The 26,349-nt window shown below is 51.8% G+C and overlaps 1 protein-coding gene across 1 annotated transcript in view; it reads right to left on the reverse strand.

Moving 5' to 3' along the window:
* The window catches only part of LOC147412708 (M-phase inducer phosphatase 2-like), a 55,172-nt gene extending 30,893 nt beyond the window's left edge, over positions 1-24,279 (reverse strand). The window contains exons 1-3 of the mRNA XM_086481099.1: positions 24,139-24,279; positions 7,213-7,348; positions 1,613-1,752 (exon numbers count right to left, since the gene is read on the reverse strand). Coding sequence (XP_086337225.1) covers positions 1,613-1,752; positions 7,213-7,348; positions 24,139-24,279 — 417 coding nt within the window. The remainder of the gene's footprint in view (positions 1-1,612; positions 1,753-7,212; positions 7,349-24,138) is intronic.
* Positions 24,280-26,349: the final 2,070 nt, after the last annotated feature.

A 26,349-nucleotide genomic window follows, 5' to 3' on the forward strand; every position in this document is an offset into this window, starting at 1 on the left:
TGCAAACTCATCTCTAGTAACTGTTTGTCATCCGATGGTTTTGGCAAGGCTGAACAAAACCTTCGGAGGGGGCAGTGATATTTATCCTCAGCGAGAGGAAAACACAGGGCCGGTAACATTCCAGGATTCATTTGTCATTTGAGCCCAACTATTCTCTTTTAGCTATCCCATCAGATATCGAGGGGGCTGTTAAAACCTTTAGAACACACGGCAGATTATACTAAAAGCACCCACTGCCAACCTCCCAGGAAGGCTCTTCAATTCCGCTGTACGGGCCCCCACACCTGCCCTTCTGCACAGCACACACAGGCTCTACACAGCTCTCACAGAAGCCTCTCACAAAACAGTCTGCCTAAACCAGCGGAATCACCGGAGGAGAAGCAACTGGCCCCTGTGGCACTGAGCTCATCGCCCACAGAGGCGGTGCCAGAGCTTTTAGGAGTGCAGCATTTAAGGTAACTAGAACCAAAAGCGATAACAATCAACTTCAATCACAGTCATTCTGTCGTTATTTAACTACGAGCGTATTTAATAGATCAACGCTGATTTACTTGCTTATAAAATATACACACAGATCAACACAAGGTATTTTTAGCCTAAAAACTTGGTATTTGACAACATCCCAAGACACAATTAAAGTGTCTTTTTCCCTGAACCTTCTGCAAATGCTAGAGCTTTCCACAAACTGCACGTTTTACACACACAAATAACACGTACAAATGGACTCGTCACACTTGCAACACTGCAGAACACAAACATTACTTTTTACATCTTCTCAACACTATTTCCTAGTAACAACACGGTCAGAACTTAAAAACATCAAGGCCACTGGAGTCATCTCAGAATTCAAACACCACAGAGCTTTCAGTTTTCTTCAGTTACGTTCCTCATCACCGTCAGCCACCCAGGAGAACTCCTCCCTTCCACTCACGAGGGTGCCGTGACTTTAAAAAACCCCAAAGGCAAGTTCCCTACGGCGCACTCCCGCACTCCGCGCCGAGCCGCCCCGCAGGTCACTCCCAGCCCCCGGCACACAGTAAAACGCAGCGGGCAGACACAAACCCTCCCCAAACGCACCCCCGTTTCCCCGCAGGGCCGACCCTTCCCCGCAGCAGGCGCTCGCCCGCCCCGCACCCCCCGCCGCCCCAGGGCCGCTCCGCCCCTCTCGCCCCGCCACCGGCACGGCCGGACCCGCCGCTCCCGCCCCGCAAACCCCCTCCCCGGCCACGCGCCCCCGAGCGATCGCTTCTCTTTTCCGCCGAGTCCCTTGCGACCCCCCGCCTGCCCCGGCCCCGGCTCCCCTCCCCAGCCGCTGCCCGGCCCCGTGGCTCCTCTCGGTCTCTCCTCACCGCCGCCCCCGCCCTTTCTTTTTTTTTTTCCCTTTTTGCCCCTTCCCTCCCAGCCGGCCCCAGAGCACCACCGCCGGGGAAGAGGCTGGAGCACGGACCTACCGACGCTGCCGGGGCCGGGCCGGGCCGCGCCTCCCCTCAGCGCGGAGGACTGACGGACGGACGGACGGACGGCAGCCTCGTGGCAGCAGCCTGGAGGACCGCTGCGCGCCAGAACAGCCTCCCCGACCAGCCACCAATCACCGCGCGCCTCGCCGGCCCGCCTTCCCACGACAGCCAATCACGGCGAGGCGGGGGCGGGGGCTGCCGCGGCCCTCACGGGCAGCCTCTGCCGCCATGTTGGCGCCCTGAGGCGGGGCTGGGCTGCGGCGGGCGGCGAGACGCCGCCAGGCCCGGTCGCTTCCTGCCGGGCGGGAGAGCGGGAGTCCGGGTTTGAGCACAGCAGGGGGATATAGATATAGATATCTATAATAGAGCCCTGCATGGGCTGTCATGGGAGGGGCCGTACAGTGTCTTATTGTGTTCTTATTTTGCTGTTAAAGTTCTATGAAAAGAAAACTGGATATGCCATCCTCGTGTTACACGAGTGGTCAATCGCCAGCCAGCTGGTAGGTGACAGACTCCTGAAAATCACTTTGTGCTCTGCTTTGAGACTGTTCATTTCTTAACATTTTCAATGGAAAAAGAATCACCCTTGTTGCCAGTCTGCAGTGGTTAAGAAAAACTCCTCTACACACAGTGAGATCAGTAGAGACGTCCTTTATTAACGATGTGCCCCGGGGACATGGGATCCTTCCCAAAGATATCCACCTGCACGTTGCAATCAACAAATATTTATACATTAAATTCATACAGATTCAGTCTATACAATGCATATTCAATTTCATCCTCTCGATGATTGGTTCTTCTCTCGCTTCTGATGCAAATTAGCACGCAGCCTCTGTCGTGGTCTTCTGTTGTTCCCTTGTGAGTAGGGGGTATAATTTGGGTAGGTGGTCCGTGAGTCAGAGGTCTCAACCACTCCTCGAATTGGCTGTGTTTGGTCAAGGAACATGTCCTTGGCTCGTAGGCTCTTGGCTCGTACCTCCTTTGGTCACGATTCAAAGATTATACACAGCGGGAACCATCAGAAATCCTGTCTAGCAGACATCTTGGACTGCAACACATTATCCTTGTTTCTAACCACTAACAGATCATTGGTTAATGAATACCTCAGGTCTGGGACTTTACAGGAGTATCCTAGCAGCATTGGCAGTACAGACAATTTGATCATTTATTCCGTTTGAGACTTATTTTCCCAAAATAATCATTAGTCTCTCCTACTAATATCCACTAATTAGAATTCTTGATATTCAAATCAAAATGGGAAAAGTAAGTGGACTTCTAAGCAGTATCCTAAAATCCTAAATCTGGTGATTTCTGCAACACCCTGTTCTGTGCAATGTTTGAAACACCCCCGTTTCCAGCACCGGCCTCCCCCAGTGGTTGCACTGCTGTTGCCCTGAGGAAGCGCAGTGCGGGTGGGCCAGGGCTGTGACATTCGGTATGAGCAGTGGGACGACCCCCTGCAGGCAACTGCTCCCGGGCAGAGTCAGCAGCAGGCTCTGGCACCCCTTCCTCCAGAACACGTCCTGGATATCGGGATGAGAAATGCAGGGCTGCATCAGCGCTGTGCAGGCGGGGCTCCCACAAAACACCTCTGTGCGGTGGGTGCTCCACTGTGGGTTGGTTTGTTTCTGTGGGGAGCTGCCCCTGTGTCTTAACTCTGAAAGGAAACCCGGTAGTCCTGGGTTGTTTGCCTTGTTGTATTTTCCAGAATTGAAGGTGCGGGCAGTTGAATTTGAGACACACGTAAAACCCACCAAAGAACATGTTCTGAAGGCAAAGCGGAATTAACCTCTGCAGTGCACCGCTGTGCAATATTCTTGGGGCTCTGTTTTGTTTAATAGATGCTTTGATCTATCAAAGTCAGGCTGGGGAAACAGGTTTTAAACTGATGAAAATTTTGAGACCAAAATCTTTGTGAATAATCTGGATAGGTACTGCCTGGCAGGTGTCATACCCATGTTTCTGAAGACGTACTTTTCACTTTGTCTTAGTAATAGCTCCTTAAAATGTTTGCTAAACTGCCAAAACTCCCAGCGGTTAGAAAAGGACGAGCTGCCTTCTGATTGAGCCGGATCTTTCCGTTGAAACCTGTCCCTGTTCCATCTCCGTCATTTCTTTGGGTGTCAGAGCTTCAAGCTTGTGATTTCTGTTGTAGGATGAAAGAGGGGCGTCTCAAGGAGTCAGTTTGTGAACAAAACAGACAAACAGCTGGTGCTGGGCACTCTTGTTCTAGTGTCTTGTTAGAAGGCTTGGAGGGGAGGTGACCATTTCATTACTGTGCTGTCACTCTTGTTTGTGTTTCAGGCCTTTTTGGGGACAGACTTCTGCAGTACCCGTCTGGAACTGGGAGTGAGTCGTTGGGGGTAGGGGAGTGTCACTGCCTTTGTTCTGAACATATTTGCGTTGCTGCTGTGTTTTCTGTTTTCAGTCGTGATGAGATGGATGTGTTTGGGGTGTCCCTGCACCTCCTTCCTCCTCCGGGAGCTGCAGTGTTCATTGGAAAGTGTTGGAGTAGACAGGAGGTTTCTCAGCCTGCGCCTGCAAGCTTGTGTTCCTTTCCCACTGCCGTGTGTCAGGGCTCTTGTGGATGTCTCTATTGTACTAGTGTGGTATTGTGGCAATTGAAGGCACGGGCTCAGGCTGAGGTGAAAGCTCACACTGAGACACCTTTGTTCAGCAGGCACACTTATTTATAGCCAGCTGAGATACTGTATTTAGCAACAACCTACTTATACCCAGCGGAGATACTTTATTTAGTAACAAACTTATTTATACCCTCTTGCGAGCCCTGGTAACTGTTAACGTTCCCACGGCTTCCCGCCAACCAAAGCAACCGTGCCTGGCTGGCTTCCAAAGGTCGCCTCTGACTTACTCCTACATAGTATTTCCCTTCCATTTACAGCTCAGCCCCTTTCAGTCTCCCCACAGAGAACGCTGCCCAGATTATCAGGGAAAAAACAGGCACGATGAAGACTCCACAACCAGTTCCAGCGCTCGGTCACCCTCACAGTACAAAAGTGTTTCCTGATGTTCAGAGGGAACCTCCTGTGTTTCGGCGTGTGCCCATTCCTGCGCACGTACGCACATACCCTTATGTACGTCTCTTCCCTCAAGATCACGTGAAAGAAGTGTGCAAAACTGCCCTCAGGCGTGTTGCTCAGGCTGCTGCGGGGTGGCCGGCCTGTCTGTGCTGGCAGCGGAAGGGCCCCCTCACAGTTTTAGGGCACCCTCTGGGGTTAATCAGACACGTGCCGTGTGCTGGTGCAAACGCCCAGTAGAGCTGTCGTGTGCTGGCTTCAGAATGTCTCTCCTTCCTTATTTTCATTTAATAAAAACCAAACCAAAACAGGACTTGCTTATCAATGCTCATGAAAGGGACTTAGCCCTGCGTTCCCTACGAGCTGCTGTTCAGGGGTGCCAGGACCTGCCCACCCGCCCCACCAAGCCCCTCCCAGCTGTGAGTGAGCGCAGGTCTCACTGCTGCAAGCTGGGGTGCCCCTGGGGTAACAAGGCGCAGGCACAGGGAGGGCAGAGCTCGCTTGCCCGGAGGAGAAGCGCGGGAACAAGGGGAAGAAAGCGAGTGCCTTCCGCTGTGTGAGAGAGTGACATTTCCCAGCACCCACTGCACTGGAGAGCTGGAGCAGACACTGGCAGCAACACTGAGCTTGTAGGTACTGCGGGAGTTTAAAAGACAAGTCAGCTTCAAAGTGCCCGTGAGGTGGAAGAACGGGGTGAGATGAGCTGTGCTGTTGCTGTGTTTCCTCCCACATTTCTGAGTAGCTCGGAGCATGAACCTGTCCCCCAGTCTCCCCTGTCCTGGCCTCATGAACGTAGAGGAGCAGTTGGCAGAGCAGACTTTGGGGTCTGCTGATGCTGCTGCCTCCTGACTGTGAGAGGGAGAGAAAATGGGATTCTGAGGGAAGAAGAATCGCCTAAGGCGAACTGCAGAGGAAGTCAAGCAACAAGTAAGCTGATACCCGGACGCTTAAAGCTGGCCACCTGCTGTATTTCACCATGGCAGGGATTCCAACAGCACAACCTTTTCCCTTGGATTGAAGATTCTTTTTTCTTAGATGTCTGAAAGAAGGTAATCTACAGCTGTTTGATGGATTTCCACTGACAGCTGAGGATTTAAAAAACCTGACCCTCTAAACTACATGTGACAGAACACTGAACCAATAAACTGCTGCTTAAAAGTAGAAATGGGAAAAAAATAGGAAAAGCTCTGATAGATTGACACCCACTGAAAAACAAATTTATTTCAGGAAAACTGTAAACAATATATACATAACAAGCTTAAAGGGGTTTCTCCTCTTGCTTACAGGAATGTACGTTCTTTTTGCTGATGTGCCAACACTCCCAACGGTTTTGACGTTACCCGCAATCGGTGCCCCTGGTGATATCACCATCCTTGGCCATGACTGTCCCAGAGCCGTACGTACTTTCCTGCTGTCCCTCCAGGTACAGTCGTGACAGCACCCTCTGGGTGCTCCTGTCTCTTGAACTGTGATGTGTGTACTTCTCTCTGGCCATTACTGAGCTCCATAGTTTTGTTTCCATCTCTGCATTAAAGAAATGTGTAGAAGTATTTAAAAAAAAATAAATTAAGGACTATATATAGGCTTCAGCTTAATCTCAGAAAAAACATTCAATATGCAAGCCTAAATGAAGGAAGAACTTAAAAATACGATGTTTGTGTAAAGCCTATTAAGTATCATCCCAGCTGGCTGGTACTCAAAAACCTGTTTCTGCAAAACTGACCTGACTTCTTTATACTTGAGAGCCTCTACCACACCTCTTCTGCACTAAGTCTATTGCTGCAGCAGGCCAAGCAGAGTGTAAACTGTGATGCTTTGAGTGCTCTCAGTTATCAGCTGTCCGTCAGACCTGCCTGCCGCACCACCTTGGTTCTCCCATGTTCTCCAGAACTATGCACAAGTGAGAAAAATCCCTCAGATTAGGGTAGGAGGAAATACACACGGCTATTCAGCCTTTATGTCTCCTCCAAGCTATCAAAAAACAACAAAATCCAACTTTCCAGCAGTACATCCATGTTTACAGTGCAGTATGTTCCAGTGTGAACTTCTCGAGCTGGCTCTGTCACCACACCCTGCCTCTGTCAGTGAGCCCAAACTGCTCCTCTCCCAGCAGCAGCCTCGGGCACCTGAAGAGGTAAAGCCGCTGGATATGAACAGCAGCGCTGTCTGGAAAGACACTTTCTTCTTGCCCATCCCTAAATAATTCTTCATAGTTTGATCCGGGAAGGTAATTTCTTTCTTGCCATCAGGAAATGCTTCTCTGAAGTGTCTTTGGGGACAATATGCTGATTTATGCAGGTGTGTATCTGGGCAGCAATTCTGAGGAGTGGCCGGGTTGGCTGATTTCTTTCCCATTCGTCTGTTTGGAAACTGCAAGACCTCTAAGCCGTCAGAGTATGTCTGAGCTTCAGCATAATAATAACTCTGCAGAAACCAGTTCAGATTTGACATAACTGGTGAGAAATTTTATATGCGTGTGTCCACGTCTGCCTAAATACCGACAGAAAAATGCAGAAGACGGAGGGTATCGCCGCTGTTGGATCAGGCGTAACTTCCTCACACCCCACTGAAGAAGGTCGTAGTTACGGTCTGCCCGTCAGGACCCGCTTTTTTCCATGTCCCACTGGGGAAAAACAGGGGCTAAGCGGCATTTTTCCCAACCTTTTCAACCGAACTAGTACATTATGGAGAGGTCAGCATTGAGCCATCGCACTCACCTGCTCTTTCCTCTTTCACAGCTCTGCCCTGTGGAGTTTCAGAGGGCCAAGCTCTCATTTCTGGCCGTGTCTCCTCGCTGTCTGCATATGCAGGTCCAGGTGGTCGTGACCCATGAGCTTCATCAGGAGAGGTGTCCTGAAGTGACACCGGGCATGGAGCATAACCTCAAATCAAGCTTTGTCTTTACACACGATTTCTTTCCTAGGCTGACAGGTATTTTAGGAAACCAGGAGCATCAGGGGAGGAAGATAAGGCTGGGAAGGCATAAACACAATCCGGGTTTTATGCAACTCCAGTGTAATTGAAGCGGTGAGACAGACGGAGACCCAGCAATAACGGCGGGTCTGTGGTCAGCTGTAGTCCGGACCGAGGCAGAATTCAGTGGTGTGTTGTAGCACGGTGCTCCGCTGCCTTGAGTCGTCCACCTCAAGGTGTGAAGCAACTGATGAAGGCTCCTAAAGCCTGAACGCTGCCTGCAGCAAGGAACCGCAGAATTAATTCAGCTGTTCACAAGGCGCTTGTGCCTGGACAGTGACCGTCCCAGCCGAGCGCTCGCTGAGTTAACCAATAAACTCACTTCTGTGTCTCTGTCCCCTCCTGTCCCTCCATGTCCCATGTGTGTCACTCCCCATGTCCCCAACCAGCTTTTGATTGCAGGGCTCTGTGTGTGTGTATGTCTGGGCCCTCCCTCATTCTGTATTGGAATGGTTGGTGGCCACCTGATATCCTGGATAACAGGGAAAAATGCCCACGGCTCGGGACTGTTCATTCTGACACCATTTTGCAGCTCCTGTTGTTTTGTAAGCGGGAGAAGCAGCGGGATGAGGTGCCCTGGGTGCAGCTGGTTTCACGTGACGAAATATTGATGCGATCCAGCAGAGACGGGGGTCAGTGTGGAGAGATTCAAATGGCTCTTCCTGAGGTGAGCTCTGGAGTGCAGCAAGGATTGCCGTGCTGCTGCTCTGCTGTGTGCAGGGCTGTGGCGTTAAAAGCTTCAGAGTGAGGAGGAGGAAGATGGGGAAAGGCTATGGGTGCTAAAAGGCAGGCTTGGAGCCTAAAAAGGAGGATGTGGGCCCTACAAATGGGGCTTTCCAGCCTAAAAATGGGTCTTTGGGTGCTGAAATTGAGGCGTTGGACATGAAGAAAATGAGGCTTTGAGCCCTAAGGGAGAAGCTTGTACACTAAAAGGAGGGCTTGGACCGTAAAAATGCGTCTTTCAGAACTCAAACTGAGACTTTGAGCCCTAAAAGAGGGATTTGGACCCTCCAAATGCGGGTTTGGACTCACAATGCAGCTTGGGCCCTAAAAATGCCTGGCAGGATCCTAAAAACGAGGCTGTGGAGCCTGAAAGTGAGATTTTGCAAGTCAAGCTGACCGTTTGGACCCTAAAAATGAGGCTTTGGACGTGAAGAAAATGAAGCTTTGTTCTCTAAGGGAGGAGTTTGTACCCTAAAAGGAGGGTCTGGAGCATAAAAATGAGGCTTTTGGGACAAAAAATGGCACTCCGAGCAGGGCGGGAGCAGGGCAGGGACAAAACTCAGTGCCTCAAGTGGGGCAGGAGCAAAGCTAGCCACCCTGATTTGAGCAGGGGCATAAAGAGCCACCGGAGCAGGGCTGGAGTAAATCCAGGCAGCCTGTGTGGAGAAGGGGCAAAAGGAGCCTCCCCAAGCAAGGGAGGGGAAGAACCGAGGGGGACACGATGAGCAAAAGGCGCCCGAGCAAGGCTGTGGCCAAACGGGATGCCCCAGCGGGAGATAAAAAGAAGAAAGTCTCCCCGGGTGGAGCAGGGGCAGAACGAACTGCCCTGAGCTGAGCAGGAGGAAAACCAACTGCCCCGAGTGGACACTGGGAAAACTGGATGACCTCAGTTTGGGGCAGGGGCCAAACCGGCCAGTTCAAGTGGGGCAGGAATAGCAACCAGCTGCCTCGTCGGGGCAGGAGCAAGACTCACTGCCCGCGGAGCAGGAACAAGGGGTTGGAGCAGATGTCCCGAGCGGGGACAGCCCAAAGCTACGCAGGCCAGGCCGGGCAGGAACAAAACTGCCTCCAGGCACCGCGAGCGGGGATCTGGCTCGACAGAGAAGAAAACATCAAAGGAAAAACCCATGGAGACCACCAAAGAACCAGAGCCTCCCGCTTTCCTTAGTAGTGCAGCCAGCAGGGAAGTACCACATGAGACTTCTGGTAGCGTGGAAGTAGAAGCCCTGACCCCAACGGAGGAGGCAGCACCCCAAAGCCTTCCAGGTCAGGGCAAACCAGAGGGCAGTGACTGTGGCTGCAGGAAATCAGCGAGATCTGCAAAGGTGCTCTTGGTAAAAGCCTGGTGTCAGAGGGCCTGCTGACATGCCTGCACGCTGGTGTGGACAGAGGTGGGTGGCTTTGGTGGTTCGTTTACAGCCTGAACTGCAAAAGCCTGGCTGGAGTGGGTGGAAAAGCCAAAGTCCGTGTTTAAGGTGGAGTTTGAGGACTGTGTGATGGGAATGCTGGGCCTGGTCACCTGAGATGCTGGGGGCAGGTGGAGGTGATGGATTCCACGGTCCAGGGCAAGTCTTCTGGAGTCCTGCTGTCTGTGTTCCTACTTACTTCAGAAACTTAACGTCTCCCCTCTTGTCCCTCACGGTCTGAGAGGCAGCTTTTTGACTGAAGGCTCTGTTGGTTCATTTGTCAGCCTGCTGACAGAGGGATGCAGGAGCTCTGTCATCTGTAACCCTGAACAATTCGCTTGTTGCTATGGAAACAGCTCTTGTGGTTGTGAGCGGAGTTCACAGTCCTGTGAGAGGCAGATGGGTGTGCTTTGGTGGTGAGCTTTGCTGCAGGTGGTGAGCGAGAACCCTTTACCTCGTGGAAGTATAAATTTGAGATAATTTCTGGAAGATTTCAGTGAGATGTCTTGAAATGTATTTTTCTGATTAGTAGAGCTATAGGTGTAACTAGAACAGTCAGAAAAGAAAAAGATATTTCTGACTTAGGGAAATTGATTAGTGTAAATCTCCTCATCTCTTTCTCTTCTTTTCTATCTCAAGAGATCCTGACTTTAGAGGTAGTATAAAGACCGTGGGTGAGGAGGAGCTAGTGGCCAGTATCATCATTATCCAGGTTAAAATAAACAAATAAATAATCTGTAACACTTTCAGGAATGTCAGGCATCACGAGTTGCAGTACTGAAGAGGTACACAAGTTCCTTCTGAGCCCACTTTGTTTGCGTGCCTTTTCTAAAGATGAGAAAAAAATTTTCTGCCTTCATCCCAGGAAAAAGAAGCTCAGGAAAAGGCAAATCCTCAAATCGTGAAGAAAAGTGGACTTTTTCCCAAAGTGGACCAAGTGGGAACAAAAACTGGAAAAAAGCCGTTTGGTTTCAGTCGAGTTGCGGATTAACACTGTCCAAAGCTTTAGTTAGGTCAGTGTGGTAACTGAAGCGTGAGCTCTCTTCATTGCAGCCGAGTGAACTGCATCCAACACTCAAATAATCACAGTTAGTCAGAATTCCTGAAAATTACCAACCCCACTGGGCTGAGCCATGTTCTGGGTACCTGTTGCTTGTATACCAAAGTAGTTCCTTTGAGATCTTTCCTGGGTTACACTACCATAAACAGATTTAAATGACATTATTTACTCCCTTTAAAAAAAGGTGCAATATTTACCCACTCAAGAGGTGGTGAAGAGGGTTACTTATATTTTGAGAGCACTTTGGAAGCAGCATTTAATGTTCTGTGTAGATGTTCAGTCATCCTACACAGAATTAGACTAGAAAGAATGATCTCTCTGCCCGCTTGGAGAGATTGCATATGGAGGAAGAGTAAACAATTTTCTAATATTGACAAATAATTGTGATAAATATATAATTTTTCCATTGTAGAGACAAGATGTTTAAACTGTTCATATGCACTGTGAAGAAATTAAATGTATTGGAAGAATAATTAATGATTACAAATACATTAAAACTTAGCAAGGCTCCAGAGAATTACTTTTCCATTATCTAACTTCCCCGGGATGTTAAGTGAATAAAAGCAGAGCCATGTTTTTGTTTGTTGGTTTTGGGATGTTGTTCCCCACCCTCCCCCCCACTAGGGCTGTATGCTTTAGTGTGGTATATTTTGGAGTAAATGGTGCCAGAACAAATACAAAGCTAATTCCCACCCCAAAGCATCAGGTTTTAGAATATCCCCAGAAGATTGAATCATTTGACATTTTTCTTCTCGTTTGAATTGTTGTTGTTTTCTTTCTGGTGTAAGGACTTTTCTGTGAGGTTTATTTACTGGCTTTATTGTCCTTTTTTGTTTGTTTCCCTCGCAGAACAGACACATTGCCTGTATGAATCTGTGCAGCGAACAGAGCTGAAGTCACCAGTCTGACATTGATTTTCCCCCCTAATTTTAATGTGTGCAGCTGATGTAATCCATGTGTACTGACTGAGGAAGGCAGAGGCTGCAGTGTACGTTCTCATCACAAAGCTGGATTAACATATACTAGTTTGGTGCTTAGAGTGTGTTTGCGCTGCTTCTTTCCCAGACTCATCCCAGAAGGGTTTGGGCTGGAAGGGGCCTCCAAGGCCACCCAGTGCCACCCGCTGCCCTGGGCAGGGACACCTCCCACCAGCCCAGTCGCTCCCAGCCCCGTCCAGCCTGGCCTGGAGCCCTGCCAGGCAGGGGCAGCCCCAGCCGCTCCGGGCAGCCTGTGCCAGCGCCTCGCTGCCCTCCCGGGAAGAGTTTCCTCCCCGTATCTCACGGGAGGGAAGCGCCCCGCAGCCCCCGGCCCCGCCGCTGTCCCGCAGGGCAAACGCCCCCGCAGCGGCCCCGGCCCCGCGCCCGGCGCCCCGCTCCGGTCAGAGCCGTTTCTGCCCGCGCTGCCGGTGCCGCCGGGAGCGCGGCCGCGCGGTTCCTTCGGCTCGGGGCCGGCGCCGTCGGGCCCCGGGGGGCCGCGGGAAGGGGCTGCCAGGCCGGGCGGCGGTGCCGCCTCGGGGGAACCCCCAGAGCGCCCGGCCCGGCCCCGGCCCGGCCGTGCCTTGGCCGAGCTGGGCTCTGCCCACGGGGCGGGGGGAGAGAGCCCGGGAAGGGGCAGTGTCCTCCTTCCCTCTCACGCCGCTTTCGCCGCTCCTGCTCCTTCCCCCGGCCCCTCCTTGCCCTCCTCCGGGGGGGCCAGAGCGGCAGGACCCGGGCGACAGGGCCAGAGCCCCTTCCCGGAGGGGCCCGGGGGGCGAGCGGAGCGGAGCGGAGCGGGGAGGGCGGGGCGAGGGGGCAGGGAGCCGCGGGGCCGCCGGCTGCGGCGCGGGGGAGAGGGGAGAGAGGAGAGGGGGCCGACTGCTCCCCCCTCCCGCGGGGAAACCAGTGCCGGGGACACGGGGCGAGGAGGCGAGGGGAGGAGCGCTGCTCTCCCGGGCTCCGCGGCGGCAGTGGCCCCCGCGAAAATCAAGTCCCAGAGCTGTCTGGGGATCGGGTGCGCAGCAGCCCACCAACCTCCCACGGCCCAACCCGGCCCCCGGCCGTTGTCCCTCCAGGCATTTCCCGGGCCGGCCCGGGATAATCGACGGCGGGGCCGGGAAGAGGGGACGAGCGGGCGGGGAAGCGCCGCTGCCGCTAGAGCTCGTCACAGCGGAGCGCCGGGTCGGCACGACAGCGCCGGCGAAGCGCTGCCAGCGGGAGGGGAGAGCTTCGGCCGGCAAGTCGCGGCCGGACGGGATCGGGCCTCTCGCCGGTCCCGGGGAGGCCAGCGGCCGCCCGGCAGCAGTCGCCTGTCGCTCGGGGGCACCCGCGCCCGTCCCCGCCGCGCCCCCTGCAGAGCTCCGCCTTTTACGGCGGCGCCGGGGGGGGCAAAGAAAAGAGGGGGTTTGCGGGGGGTGCAGGGGCGAGAGCCCCCCCGCCCCGGGCACGGCGGGACCGGGGCGCGGCGGGAGCATCCCCGGCACAGGTCAGCCCCGGCGGCGGGTGTCCGTCCGCCCCGCAAACGCCCGGGGAGGGCAGGATGGGCAGCAGCGGCATCCCCGAGACCGCCCGCAGCCGTCCCGGGGCGGGCGAGCCCCGCCGGCGCTGCCCCGGGACGGGGAGGCGAGGACGGGCGGGTCCCCCCGCAGGAGCTCGGCAGCCGCCGGCCCCGCCGCCCCCCTCCCTCCCCCCGAGCGGCGGGGACAGCCCGGCCGCCCGCCCAGCGCTCGGCTCTCCCGGGGGGCTCCGGGCCGCCCCTGGCAGCGGGGCCGGAGGAGCAGCGGGGCCCCGGGCGGGCTCAGGGAGAGCATCGCTCCGCTCTGCACCCGGCCCCCGGCCCGGCCCCGAGGAGCGGCGCCGAGCGCGGCTTCCCCCGCCTCGGCCGGAGGACTCGGGTCTCACCGCGCCTCGGAAGGGGCAGCGGGATCCGCCGCCGGAGCCCGCGCGCGGTGCCGGCCTTGCCCGGGACAGCGAGCCGGGAACGGCCGTGGGAGCCGGGTCCCGCCACCGGCAGCCAGAGGAGCCGCGGGGGAGAGCGGGAGGCCGGGCCGGGAGGGCGCGGGCTGCGCAGGGGGAGAGAGCGCAGCGGCTGCCGCTCGCCGGAGCTCCTGCCGGCCCGCCGGGAAAGGAGCCCCGGAGCCCGGACAGCGCGCTGGGTGCGCCTGACGTCACCCCGCCGGGCTGTTCGCCCTTTTTTCCCCTCAATCTGGCCAAGCTCAGCAGCAGCTCGTACACAGGAGTTACCCTTTTCCTCCAGCTGTCGAACAGTCGAATACTGTTTTGTTGTTACCTTTGACATTGAACTACGAATTCCCGTGGATCAACGGCCAGAAAGTCAGAAGAATTGGTGATTCGGGACTTCAGTACCCCTGGGGAAAAAGGGAAAAGGCCGGTGGTTCAGCCCGGCTCTTCCCTGTCTGATTCGTTACTATTATTCTATCTGGTGATGTGGATGGACGGGGAGACTCACTCTGAGCCCAGACGAGCCGGTTTATAAACACCACCGCCTGAAGGGCTCCGTTTATACTTTGTCAAAACGACAAAACGGTGGAGACGCGCGGGGACAGCGCGATGGCGGGACCGCAGGAAAGGTCCTGTAAGAGCACGACCGGCTTGTTAATCGATTAACGTTTATTGAGTGTAAATATTTGGTAAAGTTTTTAGGAAAACTAGCTTTTCTAAATGATTAGACCAGTCAGCAGGGCTTTTGAATAACGCATCCCATTAAATACATCTAAATATCTCTGTAGCGATTGCTTTATTTGCAGGGCATCCCCCGCACCTTTCTCTCCCGTTCATTTGTTCTTCCGCCGCCGGCAGCTGGTTTCTTCTTGGCGCGTTCGCCTGAATATCAGGATCCCCAAATACGTGTTTCTCCCTGTACTTATAAACTGAACGTTTACAGAAAATGCTCTTTCAGCCTTGAAATCGGAGCGGTAATCACTTGGAAATTTCGAGTCGGAAGCGAAACTATAAAACTAAGGGGAAACCGAAGTGAGCGCGTATACTTTTTGCTGGTTGGTGACTTCTGGTTTGTAGACAGCATTTAATTTAGACAGATTTGATTAGAGACGTATTTTCCCCAATAAAAGCTTTTTCTTTCTGTTTCAAATTACAAACGCTTTTCTCCTCCCTCCCTCCCGACCCCCCGCCCCCGCGCCCCAGTGCATGATTTTCACGTTTCCTTATTTCCACCGGAAAAAAGGCGATTATTTCCCATCGCTTTCCCCCATCCATCCTCAATCTCGCTACAAAAAGAACGGATATTATTATCACTAATGACGCACCCGAAAGGCGCCTGCGGGGCGCGGGGTGCCGGGGAGCCCGCTCCGCTCCGTCCCCGGCCGCGCTCCCGCTCGGGGGGGGGGCCGAGGGACGGCCGAGCTCAGGGGACACGCCGAGGGGGCAGGGCCGAGGGCTCGCACCCCGAGGCCCGAATCCTTTTAACGACGGCGCGGCTCGGCAGCGACCGACTCCGGCCGGAGCGGCTGCCACCTCCCCCCAAACCGCGCTCGGCCCCTCACAGACACCCCGCACTCTTCCCGCAAACCGCCAACGCCAGCGCGCCCCGCGGAGGCGTGCGGAGAGCGGAGCGCTCACGGCAGCCGCTCCCGCCGGCCCTTCCCGCGGACGCGGGGCTCGGGGGGTCCCGCTGCCGCCCCCGCCTCCCGCCCCTGCTCCCCGCCGCTCCCGCGGCCGGTTCGCCCGCGGCAGAGCCGAGCCCGGCCGGCGGCTGGGGGCGCCGGGCGGGACGTACCGGGCGCCGGGCAAGTCCCCGCCGACTGCGGCTCCGCTGGGAGCGCGGGGGCGGGCGGGGCAGGGCGGGAGGGAGGAGACCGGCAGGGCGGGGGTTGGGCTGCGGGGGCTGGAGCGTTCCACAGCCACGACCCCCTGTCACTCCTCCGGCCGTTCGGCACCCGAGGCCCGTGCTCAGCCTCCGGCCCGGCAAGTCTCCCCCCGGGGGAGCGGGGACGGTCCCGCAGCTCCACCGCGGCGGGCGGCAGAAACCAGCGCCCCGCGCTCGGCACGGAGCCGCCGTCCTGCCCGGCACCGGAGCGCCCCGGGGCAGCACAGACAGCTACCGCGGCCCTCGCTCCGCACCCTGGAACGCAACAGCTCCGCTATTTCAGTCAGAACTGCTGACAGTGAGGGAGAGTTCAAATCCCTGACAGACAGAGGTGCCTCTCTCAAATCGTCCTTCGCCGGCACAGCCCGGCTCACGCACGGGCAGACCAGGCGCCAGCAGGGGCTCCCCGGGGGCCCGCTCCGTCCCGGGAACCGCGCTGCGCACCCCTCTCGCTCAGACGGACACGACCAGCGGCAGCACCGCGGGGGCCGGGGCGTCTCTGCGCGTTCGCCGCGGGGAAAGGAGGTTCGTCAGCGCCTGGGCTCTGCCCCAGCCGATGCTGAACCAGACCCGACGGGACCTCCTGGGCTGCAGCATCTCCCCCCGCAACGAGGAGCAGGCGAGGCGCAGCGGCTCCCGGCCGGGCTCTCACGCAGAGGGTCGCGGCGAGCGGCTGCAGCCTCCCCTCGCCCCGCGGGGAGGAACTTGCCCAACTTTCGCAGTGTCGCAGCCCGGGGCTTCTTCCAAAGCGCCCCCCCCCTCCTTCTGCCCTCGCAGTCATAACCCCTCCGTTACCCTTCCCCGCACTTTGAACAGCAAAACCCACAGCCCGCGCCTCTTCCACACCTAAGCCCCGCTCCCGCTCGGCCGACGGCTCCTCCTGCCCCGCGGGCACCAGCCCGCACCCCGGGCAGCGGAGTCCGGCACCGCCCGCCCGCCGGGAGCCCCGCGACGCCGCCGGGGCCGGGGCCGCCGCTCCCCAGCAGCCCCCAGCGAGCAGCCGGTGGCTCCGCCGCTCTCCGCCGCCCAGACCGGCCGCCAGCCCAGGCCCGGGCCGGCCCCGCTCTCCCCAGCGGCGGCCCCCGCCGCGGCAGCGCCGCCCCGCCCCCGCCGGCCCTCCTCCAGAGCCATCAGCACCGCTGGCACCGCACGTGACGTCAGCTGTAAATTCCAGACCCGACTGCCGAGCTGCAGGCATTCCAGTCACAGCCTTGTCAGGCTCATAAGCCTTCACGGGCTGTTTCACCGCCGTCCTCGGCTCCAAGATCCCTCCCAGCACTCCCGCCAGCACACCCTTTCTTCTTGAAGGCTGCCACAAAGGGAACCAAGGAAAAAAATCACGTTCAAAAGCCCAACCTAAAGAGTGAGCAGTAAAAGCAAACCCCAGAACTGTTAAAATAATCGCTGTTCAGAGGACAAATTAATGTGCAAGGTGCCTCAGGCACCAACGGTTTGGCTCTTCCCACAACTACCACGAGCAACCCCGAATGCAGGCAAAGCTCTCAAGGGCAGGGTAAACAGTTTGTTGTTCTTTGTTCTCCTCAGCCCCACTCACCCACTGGTTAGATACCCTTGTTAACTGAAACGGGACTTCAAGAGTTAACTGTTCATTCTCCTAATGGTAAATGCTAAAGGAATATCGACATTTAAAAATCTTGCAAATATTCTTTACTTGAAGTTTGTGGTTTACGTTAAATAGCTGTATGCTGGTGACTGGCTAATTGTTTGAAAGAGCTCCAGGCCATATTTATTACTTCCTTACCAAGCAGCCAGCAGACACCTCATATAAAATGAGAAGAACAGAAAGAGGTCAGGGAGTTTCATCTCCCGAACCAGGACTCTTTTTCTGGGAAGACATTCTGCTCTACAGGCAGACGAAGAATGACGTGTTACACACAGATAATTACTGTTTGATCCCCAAACTGCACAAGTAAAACACAGTTGAATTATTGATGAAATGAGCCTTCAGGGTACATGAAAGCATAAAGTGTAAATATTTCCTGAACTGCCAGAAGTTCAGCCGTCTGACAAATATCAAAAAACATGGGGAAATGGGAGACTGAACCTCCCCCCCTTCTGTCTGCTCGTAATGCAGCAAAAGAGAAACCACAAGATCAAGTTGATGTTCAGCTGCTCAGCCAACAGGAAGGGAAAGTGCCTGTCACAGAGCCCTGATATCGTCACCTTGACAAAAGCTCCTCCACTGGGTGACACTGCGGTATCATCTCTAATCTGGTAAAATCAGTCAGGAAGTGCTCTGAGAGATGCACGGCCAGATTGGAATGCATCCTGTCTGACAGAGAGGAAAATGAAATATGAAGACAACTCATTGATTTACAGCCCGAGCAAGGAAACCCACCAACTCACATTAAATGCTGGTAACACCAGCAAGGATACAGTCACAATTATAATCTCAGCTATAAACAAACATACTGTCATTCAAAATTTCTTAGCTACGTACAATTACAAATAACACGTTATAATGACCCATGAGATTTCCAATCAACAGAATCGCTGTTAAGCTCCATCAGAGAGGCCACACAGAGTAACCCATTGTATCTTTCCATTTTGCATAGTTAAGACCAGAATGAACTACAACTGTTAAAAGAGAACAACAATCATTTATTAACATACAGCCAAATAATACCAGTCCAGTTTGGAAAACAGGGAGTACATTTATGTGACATTCTAACTATTTCTGAAAAAAAAAAAAAAAAACGGCCTCACCACAAGAATGGGACAGCCCTACACACATGGACATACAGAGTTGATTTTTTTTTTTATCAGAACAGAGTCTAATTCTGTGTTTAATTAAAAATACATATTGATGTGCATAGGAATATGTGTGTGCATACACCACCCCCACCCCCCACCCCCCCAGCATGGAATTCAAGTTTGTGAGAAAAGATTAACCACTCACTTCCCTAAGCTTTCAACCTGTCCCAGGCAGGCTGAAAACCAGTAGCTGTGGGCTACCCCAGCGGAAGGCTCTAACGGCTGGAAGGCTCACACGAGAACAGCACTGCCGCAGGAGCGGGATTCTGGCTCCGGTACTGAGGGAGCACGTTGCAGGGCTTTCCCTTGAGCTCGCTGCTGGATGCTGGGTGTTCCAGGAACACAATTCGTTGGCTTTGCAATACGCAGCACCAGGGACTCCACACGATACTGCACAACAGGTTGGATACAGTCACTGTAATTTCAGAAATGCAGAGTAAACACGGCTGTATCCAACTGTGTGAGTACACACTCACATTTCCTGAATTTAAAGCACGGACAACCAGTTTTCCAAAATAAACAGCCACGCTCTCGCTTTTAAGGTACATTTTCTATCACATACAGTGGAATTTTTCCATGTGTTCCCTCATCATTTAGCCCTAATAACTGAAAATCAAGTACTTCTAATTTTTACCTATGGAAAAATAAACACCCAACAGGCTGCAACAACATGTGCGGATGGCCATGCTGCAGTCAGGGAACAAGCGTTTACTAAACTGTAGTTTTGTTGGACTTGCAGAACACTGAAGAAAACACAGTATAACATGCAGCTGGTGAGCATTTTCCCGGTCATCATTCCAGGAATGAGGCACTGCATTATGATTTCAACATCTGGGAAAACAGAGAAATGACACGGGAGCTGTGTCAGCTGGTAATTGTGCCTCCAAGCTTTTAACCGTGAGGAGTAACTAGAACGTGCTTTGCAGCAAGAGAACTAAGGGAAGAATCTGAGTTAGCCCAGTTCAAAAGTCTGCTGCTTTGCTCTGGGTATCGTGCTTTCTGCCTGAGGATGCCACAAGTAGTACAGGAAGCATAAAACCCCCAAAAGTTTAAGAACTGTCACCTTGTTCGAGACATCACAAAATGTTGCATCACAAAACGTAGCAACATGATTAAAAACCAGCCCTATTTATTTATTACTCAATGCTTTAGTAAGGCTTTAAAAGCACTGATAGCCAGGTATTCACTGTGTCCACTCACAATAAAAAACAAAGTAGCTGAAAATCACACACATGGGTGGCAAAGGACTGAAAATCCCAAAATATCCAAGAACAGCCCCATGTAATCCTGGTTCTGTTCTTTGTAAGCAACTCAATCACGGCTCAAAAGCCCTCTGCCTGACGCACTACACATTCAAGTATTGTACTGAATGGCTTCGGTCTAATTTCTTTAACTCTGACGTTATCAATGAACTCAGAGAACCAGCAGCTTTAACCAGACCCTGCTACCTCACAAACAGGTTGGGGTTTGAAAGTGTAGCTCTGCAGCAGCATGAGCTGCTGCTGCTGCCTTGCACTAAGCTGTGTCCAGTGCTGAGCTCAGGTGTGTGATGAGGTGCTCAGGGACTGGATCTGGCAAGAGCGAGGGGTTTGGGTTGGTTTTGTTTTCTTTTTTCTAGTGTTCAGCAAGTTCTTCAGTCATCTGACTAATAATCCCTAGGTCTATGACCATCTCCCTCTTAGATTTGTTTAGTCTACTATGGAACAGTCATGATAGCTTAATAAAAGAAAAATCCACCTTTAAAAAAGGTCTTGTAAAACTTCATATGAGATACAAAAATATGGAAAACAAAATATCTGAAATCTGTTCTTAGTGCTATTCCGTTTCACATCTTTTCCAGCTAAGGAGAAAAGGAGTATCTACATAAATGGCAGCGATGATTCTTCTGAGAGAAAAAAAATTATTTGAGGTGACTGGGAATTGCTGCAACTGCTATTGTTGTGATCTGGAAAGTTTCAGTGGGAACAAAACCTGAGTGCACAGAAGGAAAGAGCAAAGAGCAGTCAGGACAGAACATGCAGCCTGTTTCTGTGCTCACCCCCACGCACGGCCATCTGAGAAAATGACAGGCAGGACAGGCTCTGCGGGCTGCAGCCGTGACCGCTCAAGCACCCCTACGTCGGCAGCACGCCAGCCCCCCCTCCCTGGCCCTAGCTCTGCGTTTCTCCTCCCTCGCTCCAACAGCGGCACTTTTCGGGGAACGTGGTGAACCGGGTCAGGGAGCTGAACTGGCAAATACCAACTGAACACCACCGGGGTTCTGCGGCCAGGGCCGCCCCCCGCCCAAAACACAGGGCCAGCACCAGCAAGACCAACAAGAACCTGCACTGGGGCACGAGGTGACCCAGGCAACTGCAGTCCAAGGGAAAAGATGGCAACGCTCTTGAGTTGGGTTGGAGTGTTAAGGACCGGCAGCTTCAGACACTCCCGTTTCGGGCTGGCTCAGGACAACGCTGGTCGGCTCAGGACAGCAGTTTCCAAGTTGTCTTTTTGTCCACAGAAGTTGGCAAAATAATCAGTCCTGGTCAGCTCAGCTACAGTCTGTTAAGACAGAAAGCAGAAGGAGGGTAGGAAAGAAGAAGGAGGGCAGGAAAGAAGACAACAGCAGCGCAGACCACATGAGTGAGAGTAGTTGTCTCTTGTTTCAGGCGCTGTTCAGGGCTCATGAGAAGCCATGAAAACAGTCTAGTTAGTCCAGTCCCTCGGAATCTGGGCAAGGAAAGCCCTTGGTATTGCTGGAAACTGCTGGGGTCTCAAAGGAAGAGCAGTGTAAGTATCCCTCTGTCCTGCTCCTGCTCCCTCTGATGCTGGTATCGAAATAACAGAACCACACACGACTTGCATGACACATGTCCTTAATAAAGCCAGAGCCCTTCTTGTCTTACCATCAGACCTCACCCAGAGGTCTGCTTCACAGCACGTGTCACTCAGAACACACTCGATGCAGCTTTGCCTGCCCTGGAAGAAAACCATCCCATCTTTCTAAGGCGTTCTCGATTTACTGGTTATTGTTTTAAAAAGCATTCATTCTCAGACTCAGTCAGTAGAAGAGACTCACTGGCATGATTACCTCTGGGGCACTCATTGTTAAAAATAAACAGCTATTTTTGATTGAGAATGATTGTATAAAGACTGTTTTGCTTTTGTGAAGTGTGAGGAAAACCAGATCTTACCTGGGAGCCCCTTGTTCATACGTGTAAGAACTGAATGCCAAAAAGTCTCGCCATCTCACGCGTTCCCTCAATCCAATCCAGTTTGTCTGACAACTGGAGATCCCCACGGACCCAGCCAACAGAATGATCAACCGCTTTCCATGTGTGAAAGGCAACGCCTTGTTATAAACCATCAGGACAGTGTTGCTCTTTCTACTAATAACAACGAGTTTTTATGACAGCTTGTTACAAACCAGCAAACAAAATTCCCCCCAGGACATGCTCACACGGCTCTTTCAAAAACGTGGCACACACAAATAAACACTTATGTATTCTAAAGAGAGACACAGACTGTGCTACAGCAAACTGCTGTTAAGGCCTATCTCAATGACACACTTTGTACTGTTTTCCCCACTCCCCCAAAGGACTACTGAAACAGAAACTCCAGTTGCTCTTCCCCTGTTTACAGGGTTTTTTAACTGAGTGGACTTTGGTGGAACAAACCCCTTCAATATTAACAATCCAAACAACTGTTAATATAACACCTTCTGTATTAACAACACCTATCTCGGCTGCACATAGATTTATAATTTCAGCACTAAACCAAGTTTCCACCTAGTTGCAAAGTACTTAACTTGAACAGAAATCATCTGTATGTCATGAATGACGCTCAGATCAGCACTCAGCTTTATGAGCTGTTCACACCACACAACACCAAATCACTCCAGCGAAGAGTGAAGCCCGGTGTGATTCATGTCATATAAAGGCTGTTTTTAAGCCGCTGTAGTTACTGCCTTAACATCTCGCACACGGTTTTGTTCTCCTTTGGAGCCTAGCTTTGTTGGCATGCACCGTGAAGTAAAACAGAAACCTGGCAGTTCATTAAAAGTCTTTCTGAGGAATAGTACATACAAAATAAAAACCTTCCAGAACTTCAATATGGTCGATCTATTCAGATACGGTGGAACTGGGACTGAGCATTTGCTTTGGTTTTGTGTACTTTAAACAGAAACATACAGAGAGATGAAATATTGAGGGTACAACTACACAACAGAGCACAGCACAACAGCAGAGTAAATAAGCTCATGTTGCTGCATACAGACTGTTCCAGTACCTGAGCTAAACTGATTATTTCTCCCTATGCTCACTTTAGCTCACACCTATTCCCATGTTAAGGATCTGGCCTTAAAAGGAACAAACAAACTGGAGGAAGAGATCCACCCGTAGACATCTGCCTTATTATCAAACCAACCAGACAGCACTCGGAGAGTAAATAAAGGAAAACGGTGATGAAGAACATGAAAGCCCACGTTTTCAAAAGGGTAATTCATTAGATGCACCTAGAAAAACACAGAGGCTGCGTTAACCTGCGTGATGTCTTTCATCGTCAGAGAAATCCCTACTTTTTAAAAACTGTGACAACTCAAATTATTACCTTTGTATTAGGATTCTTTGCTAAAAAAGGTAAACATACACACTTATAAGTCCTGAACTATTTACAAGTCAGGAAAGAATATCCCTCATCAGTTGAAAAGAATACGCTGAATTAAGTAAATCACAAAGGTCAGGTCTGAATTTGGTCAGAACAGGACTTCTAAGGACTGAACCATCTGAGTATTAAATGTAAGGTCTTAAACAGCAAAGCAATGAGTAAGTCTGACAGCTTAAAGGAAGTTCAAGTAGTTAATTTCGTAAAAGCACCACACTTGACAAGTTGTGAAAACGGGTAAGTTGTTCTCAAAACCCAGAAAGGACTGAAAAGGAACATCATCACGTAACATGACTGAAAGGTAAGGGCTTCAGTATTTTACATCCCAGTGACACGCAAAACCCAGTCTGACCCAGTGGCAGAATGCTCTGTTTGAAAAGGTGTACAAACAGAGAACAGACAGTTACACAAGTTACATGAAATGTTCAACAAAATCTACTACAATTAAAAAAAACCCAGCCAGTCAAATACATTAACCTTTCGAAACTTTACCTCATTTCTCATCGTTCTCCATACATTTAAGATAATTCGCCCAACAATATTGATTTCACTCATTGTATCTGACCCAAATTCATCCAGCTCAGCCGCGAATCAGTTCTCTTCATCTAAAGACATTAAAAGAGAACAGATTTAGGCAAGTTACAGGACAGTCAAGACCGGATCAAGCTATCCCTCTTCTAATTTGAGCTCTCTAGAAAAATAAGAATTCATAAAGACTGTTACCGATTGCACAAGATTGTGTATTTACCAGTCTTCCACACGATCTCCAAATAACACTCCCCCCAGGTTTTCCTGCTCTTGCACATCCAAGATAACACTTCCTTCATTTTCACTGAAATGGTGTCCATGGCAATATATTTTCCATAGCAAATATATTGGTTAAGCAATGCCCAATGTTACTTGAAAGCTACCTGCATGCACATGAGTGCACAACGTAAAAAAAAAAGTTATTTCTGCCCTGAAGGATTTCTAACTCAAGGCTTTACTTGTAAAGTGAGTTCTGGATAGCCCAGACGGAAAGCAAGCTCACACTTAGGGCATGACATTTTTGAGAGGAGCTCCTCAGTGTCAACATTTCCTTATCTTCCTCCTGCAGCTCAGGCAGAAAAGAATACTGACCTTACAAGAACACGAGTTCTTAGAAACATTTTAAGCGTTACACATTCCACTTCTGGGTGTGCATCTACCTCCTGTCACAAGAACACTGGTCCTATGAATACCAGGGCTGTGGAGATCACACCTACGTCCTGCAGGCCCACTCCAATCTTATGTCCAAAGATGTTAAGGGCTACAACCCTGGTTCCCTTCACTAGAACTGAACCCACGTTGTGTGGGACTTCACAACTGCAGGGCAGGAAGCCCAGCTGTGAAACACACAGGGACATCGCCGTTAAGAACCGTGCAGCTCCCAGAGAAGTGACCTTTCTTCTTTGAGGAACTCTTCATCTGCACCCCAATTCCAGCACCTTGAACAACGGCTTCTGTCACAAAGGCGGGTACTATGGAGAGCTTTGCTGATGGAACTAAACACATCAACTGCAGTGCGGACACAGCTGTCCTGCAAGGCACGAGCTGCGACTCAGCCTTTGAGGACAAAAGCAGAGACACATTAGTTACCTGTCCCAAACGGAAGAGATTGCTCAGCCGTACTTCTACAGCAGAGCAGGAAACCTTGGTGGTCACTGGAGGGCTAAGAAACTTTTGACTGCAACACTTACCATTTCTCTTACCAAAGAAAAGGCAAGTCTTGAAGTGTGAGGGGTGTCACGGTTTGAGGCTGGGCCGGCCACTAACGAATGACAGACGCTCTCTACTAACCCCTCCCCCCTTCCAAAAGGGAAAAGGAGAGAGAACAAGGGAGAGAGACTTTACAGTTTGGAAAAGAAAACTAAAACAGCTTTAATGGAACAATAACAATAAAAGAAAAGAATAAGAATAAGGAAAAACGAAATATATACAGTATGTACAAATATATACAAAACCAACACCGAACCCAACTCCCCCCACCCTGATGACAATACGTCACCACCACACCGCAGGGCTGGCACTGGGGCAGTCCCAGGCTGGACTCGGCAGCAGACGGGGATGGGATACAGGAGATGGACTCAGGCACTGGATTCAGGGATGCACGGATCGGTCCTCCTCAGATGTCGGCCATCGAAGAAGAGAGGAAGAGACGAAGAGCGCGAGACCCTCGTGATCTCTCAGCTTTATAATGAATAAGACGTCTATGGGATGGAACACTCTGTTGGTCAGGTTTGGGTCACCTGTCCAGTTCGCTCCTCCCTGTAGGTGCGACCCTTTTCACTCCTGGCACCCCAACACGCAGTACAAGATTTAGCAGTGACCTTGGTCGCCATAAGAACAAGTCTAAGCCAGGGCCTCTCTGCATCCCATTCCTTGGTACGAACTATAAACACCAGGCCTTATCACTGCTGGGAGCAGTCACTGTCTGGAAAAACAGGCTGCTGTTTCAGAAAATGCTGTTAGATAGAGGAGACTTAACTGAAAAGTTAAAAGCACTAAAACAGAATTAGTTCTGATTTAGCCCAAACCAGGACAGAGGGGTCACAACTTTTTCCGAACAGCCTTCAATACCTCTGAAGACTGTACCAGAGGCACTACTATTGCAATCAGTGCATCATCTCCATTTGAGCCATCAGGGGAAGGTAATAACAAGGTTCATGCAGTCAGTTATTATTCCTGAAGAACAAATTGGAGACCTTTGTGCTGGAGGAAATTTGTGACCTTTGATGCCAATTCGTATTTAAACTGCCATGTGTTCCTGTTTTCATATATTAAACATTTAAAAATTCACCAAAGTCCAGTTGACAACAACTTCCAACTGAAGATCCAAATCCGTTCTTAGGGTTTTCTGTCCTTGGGAGATGTCTACAAGTCAGACCTTTTCTGAACAGGTCACAGGTATCAAAAGCACCAAAAAATTCTGAAGACATCAAAAGAGTGCACAGATGTTCAAACCTCAAGGAAGGAGTGTGTGAACACAGCTCTTCTGAAACACCGTGTTCTCCTGGCCAGGCACGCAGGATGCCAACAGAAGAGATGCTGTTGCTCTGCTGGGGAAGCCCAAAGATGCAACTACCCCCATATCGGGTTCCATCGAGTACCCAAAAGCCGATGCTTCAACAACAGGGTAAGCAGCCATTGATAATGTCTCTAGAACTCTCCCAGCTTCTAAGCACTTGCAGCTTCCTGGGCCAGGCATGATTCTGACAAATTTAATAGTTCCCAATGGATTTTTCTTCAAAGACTTTAACTCCTCTTAAAGCAACACACACTTTAAGCATTTGTACCGACTTGTGGCAAGGAACTCCGCAGTTCAACAACCCGTGGGTGAAAAATCAGCTCCTATTCGGTAGCTGCCATTTGCTGCCTTCATTTGATGAGTTCTGGCGCTTGCATTAGAACAGCCAATGCATATTTCCCTTTATATC

Source organism: Leptosomus discolor, unplaced genomic scaffold (assembly GCF_034619465.1).
Source record: "Leptosomus discolor isolate bLepDis1 unplaced genomic scaffold, bLepDis1.hap2 HAP2_SCAFFOLD_67, whole genome shotgun sequence".
Taxonomy (NCBI): domain Eukaryota; kingdom Metazoa; phylum Chordata; class Aves; order Leptosomiformes; family Leptosomidae; genus Leptosomus; species Leptosomus discolor.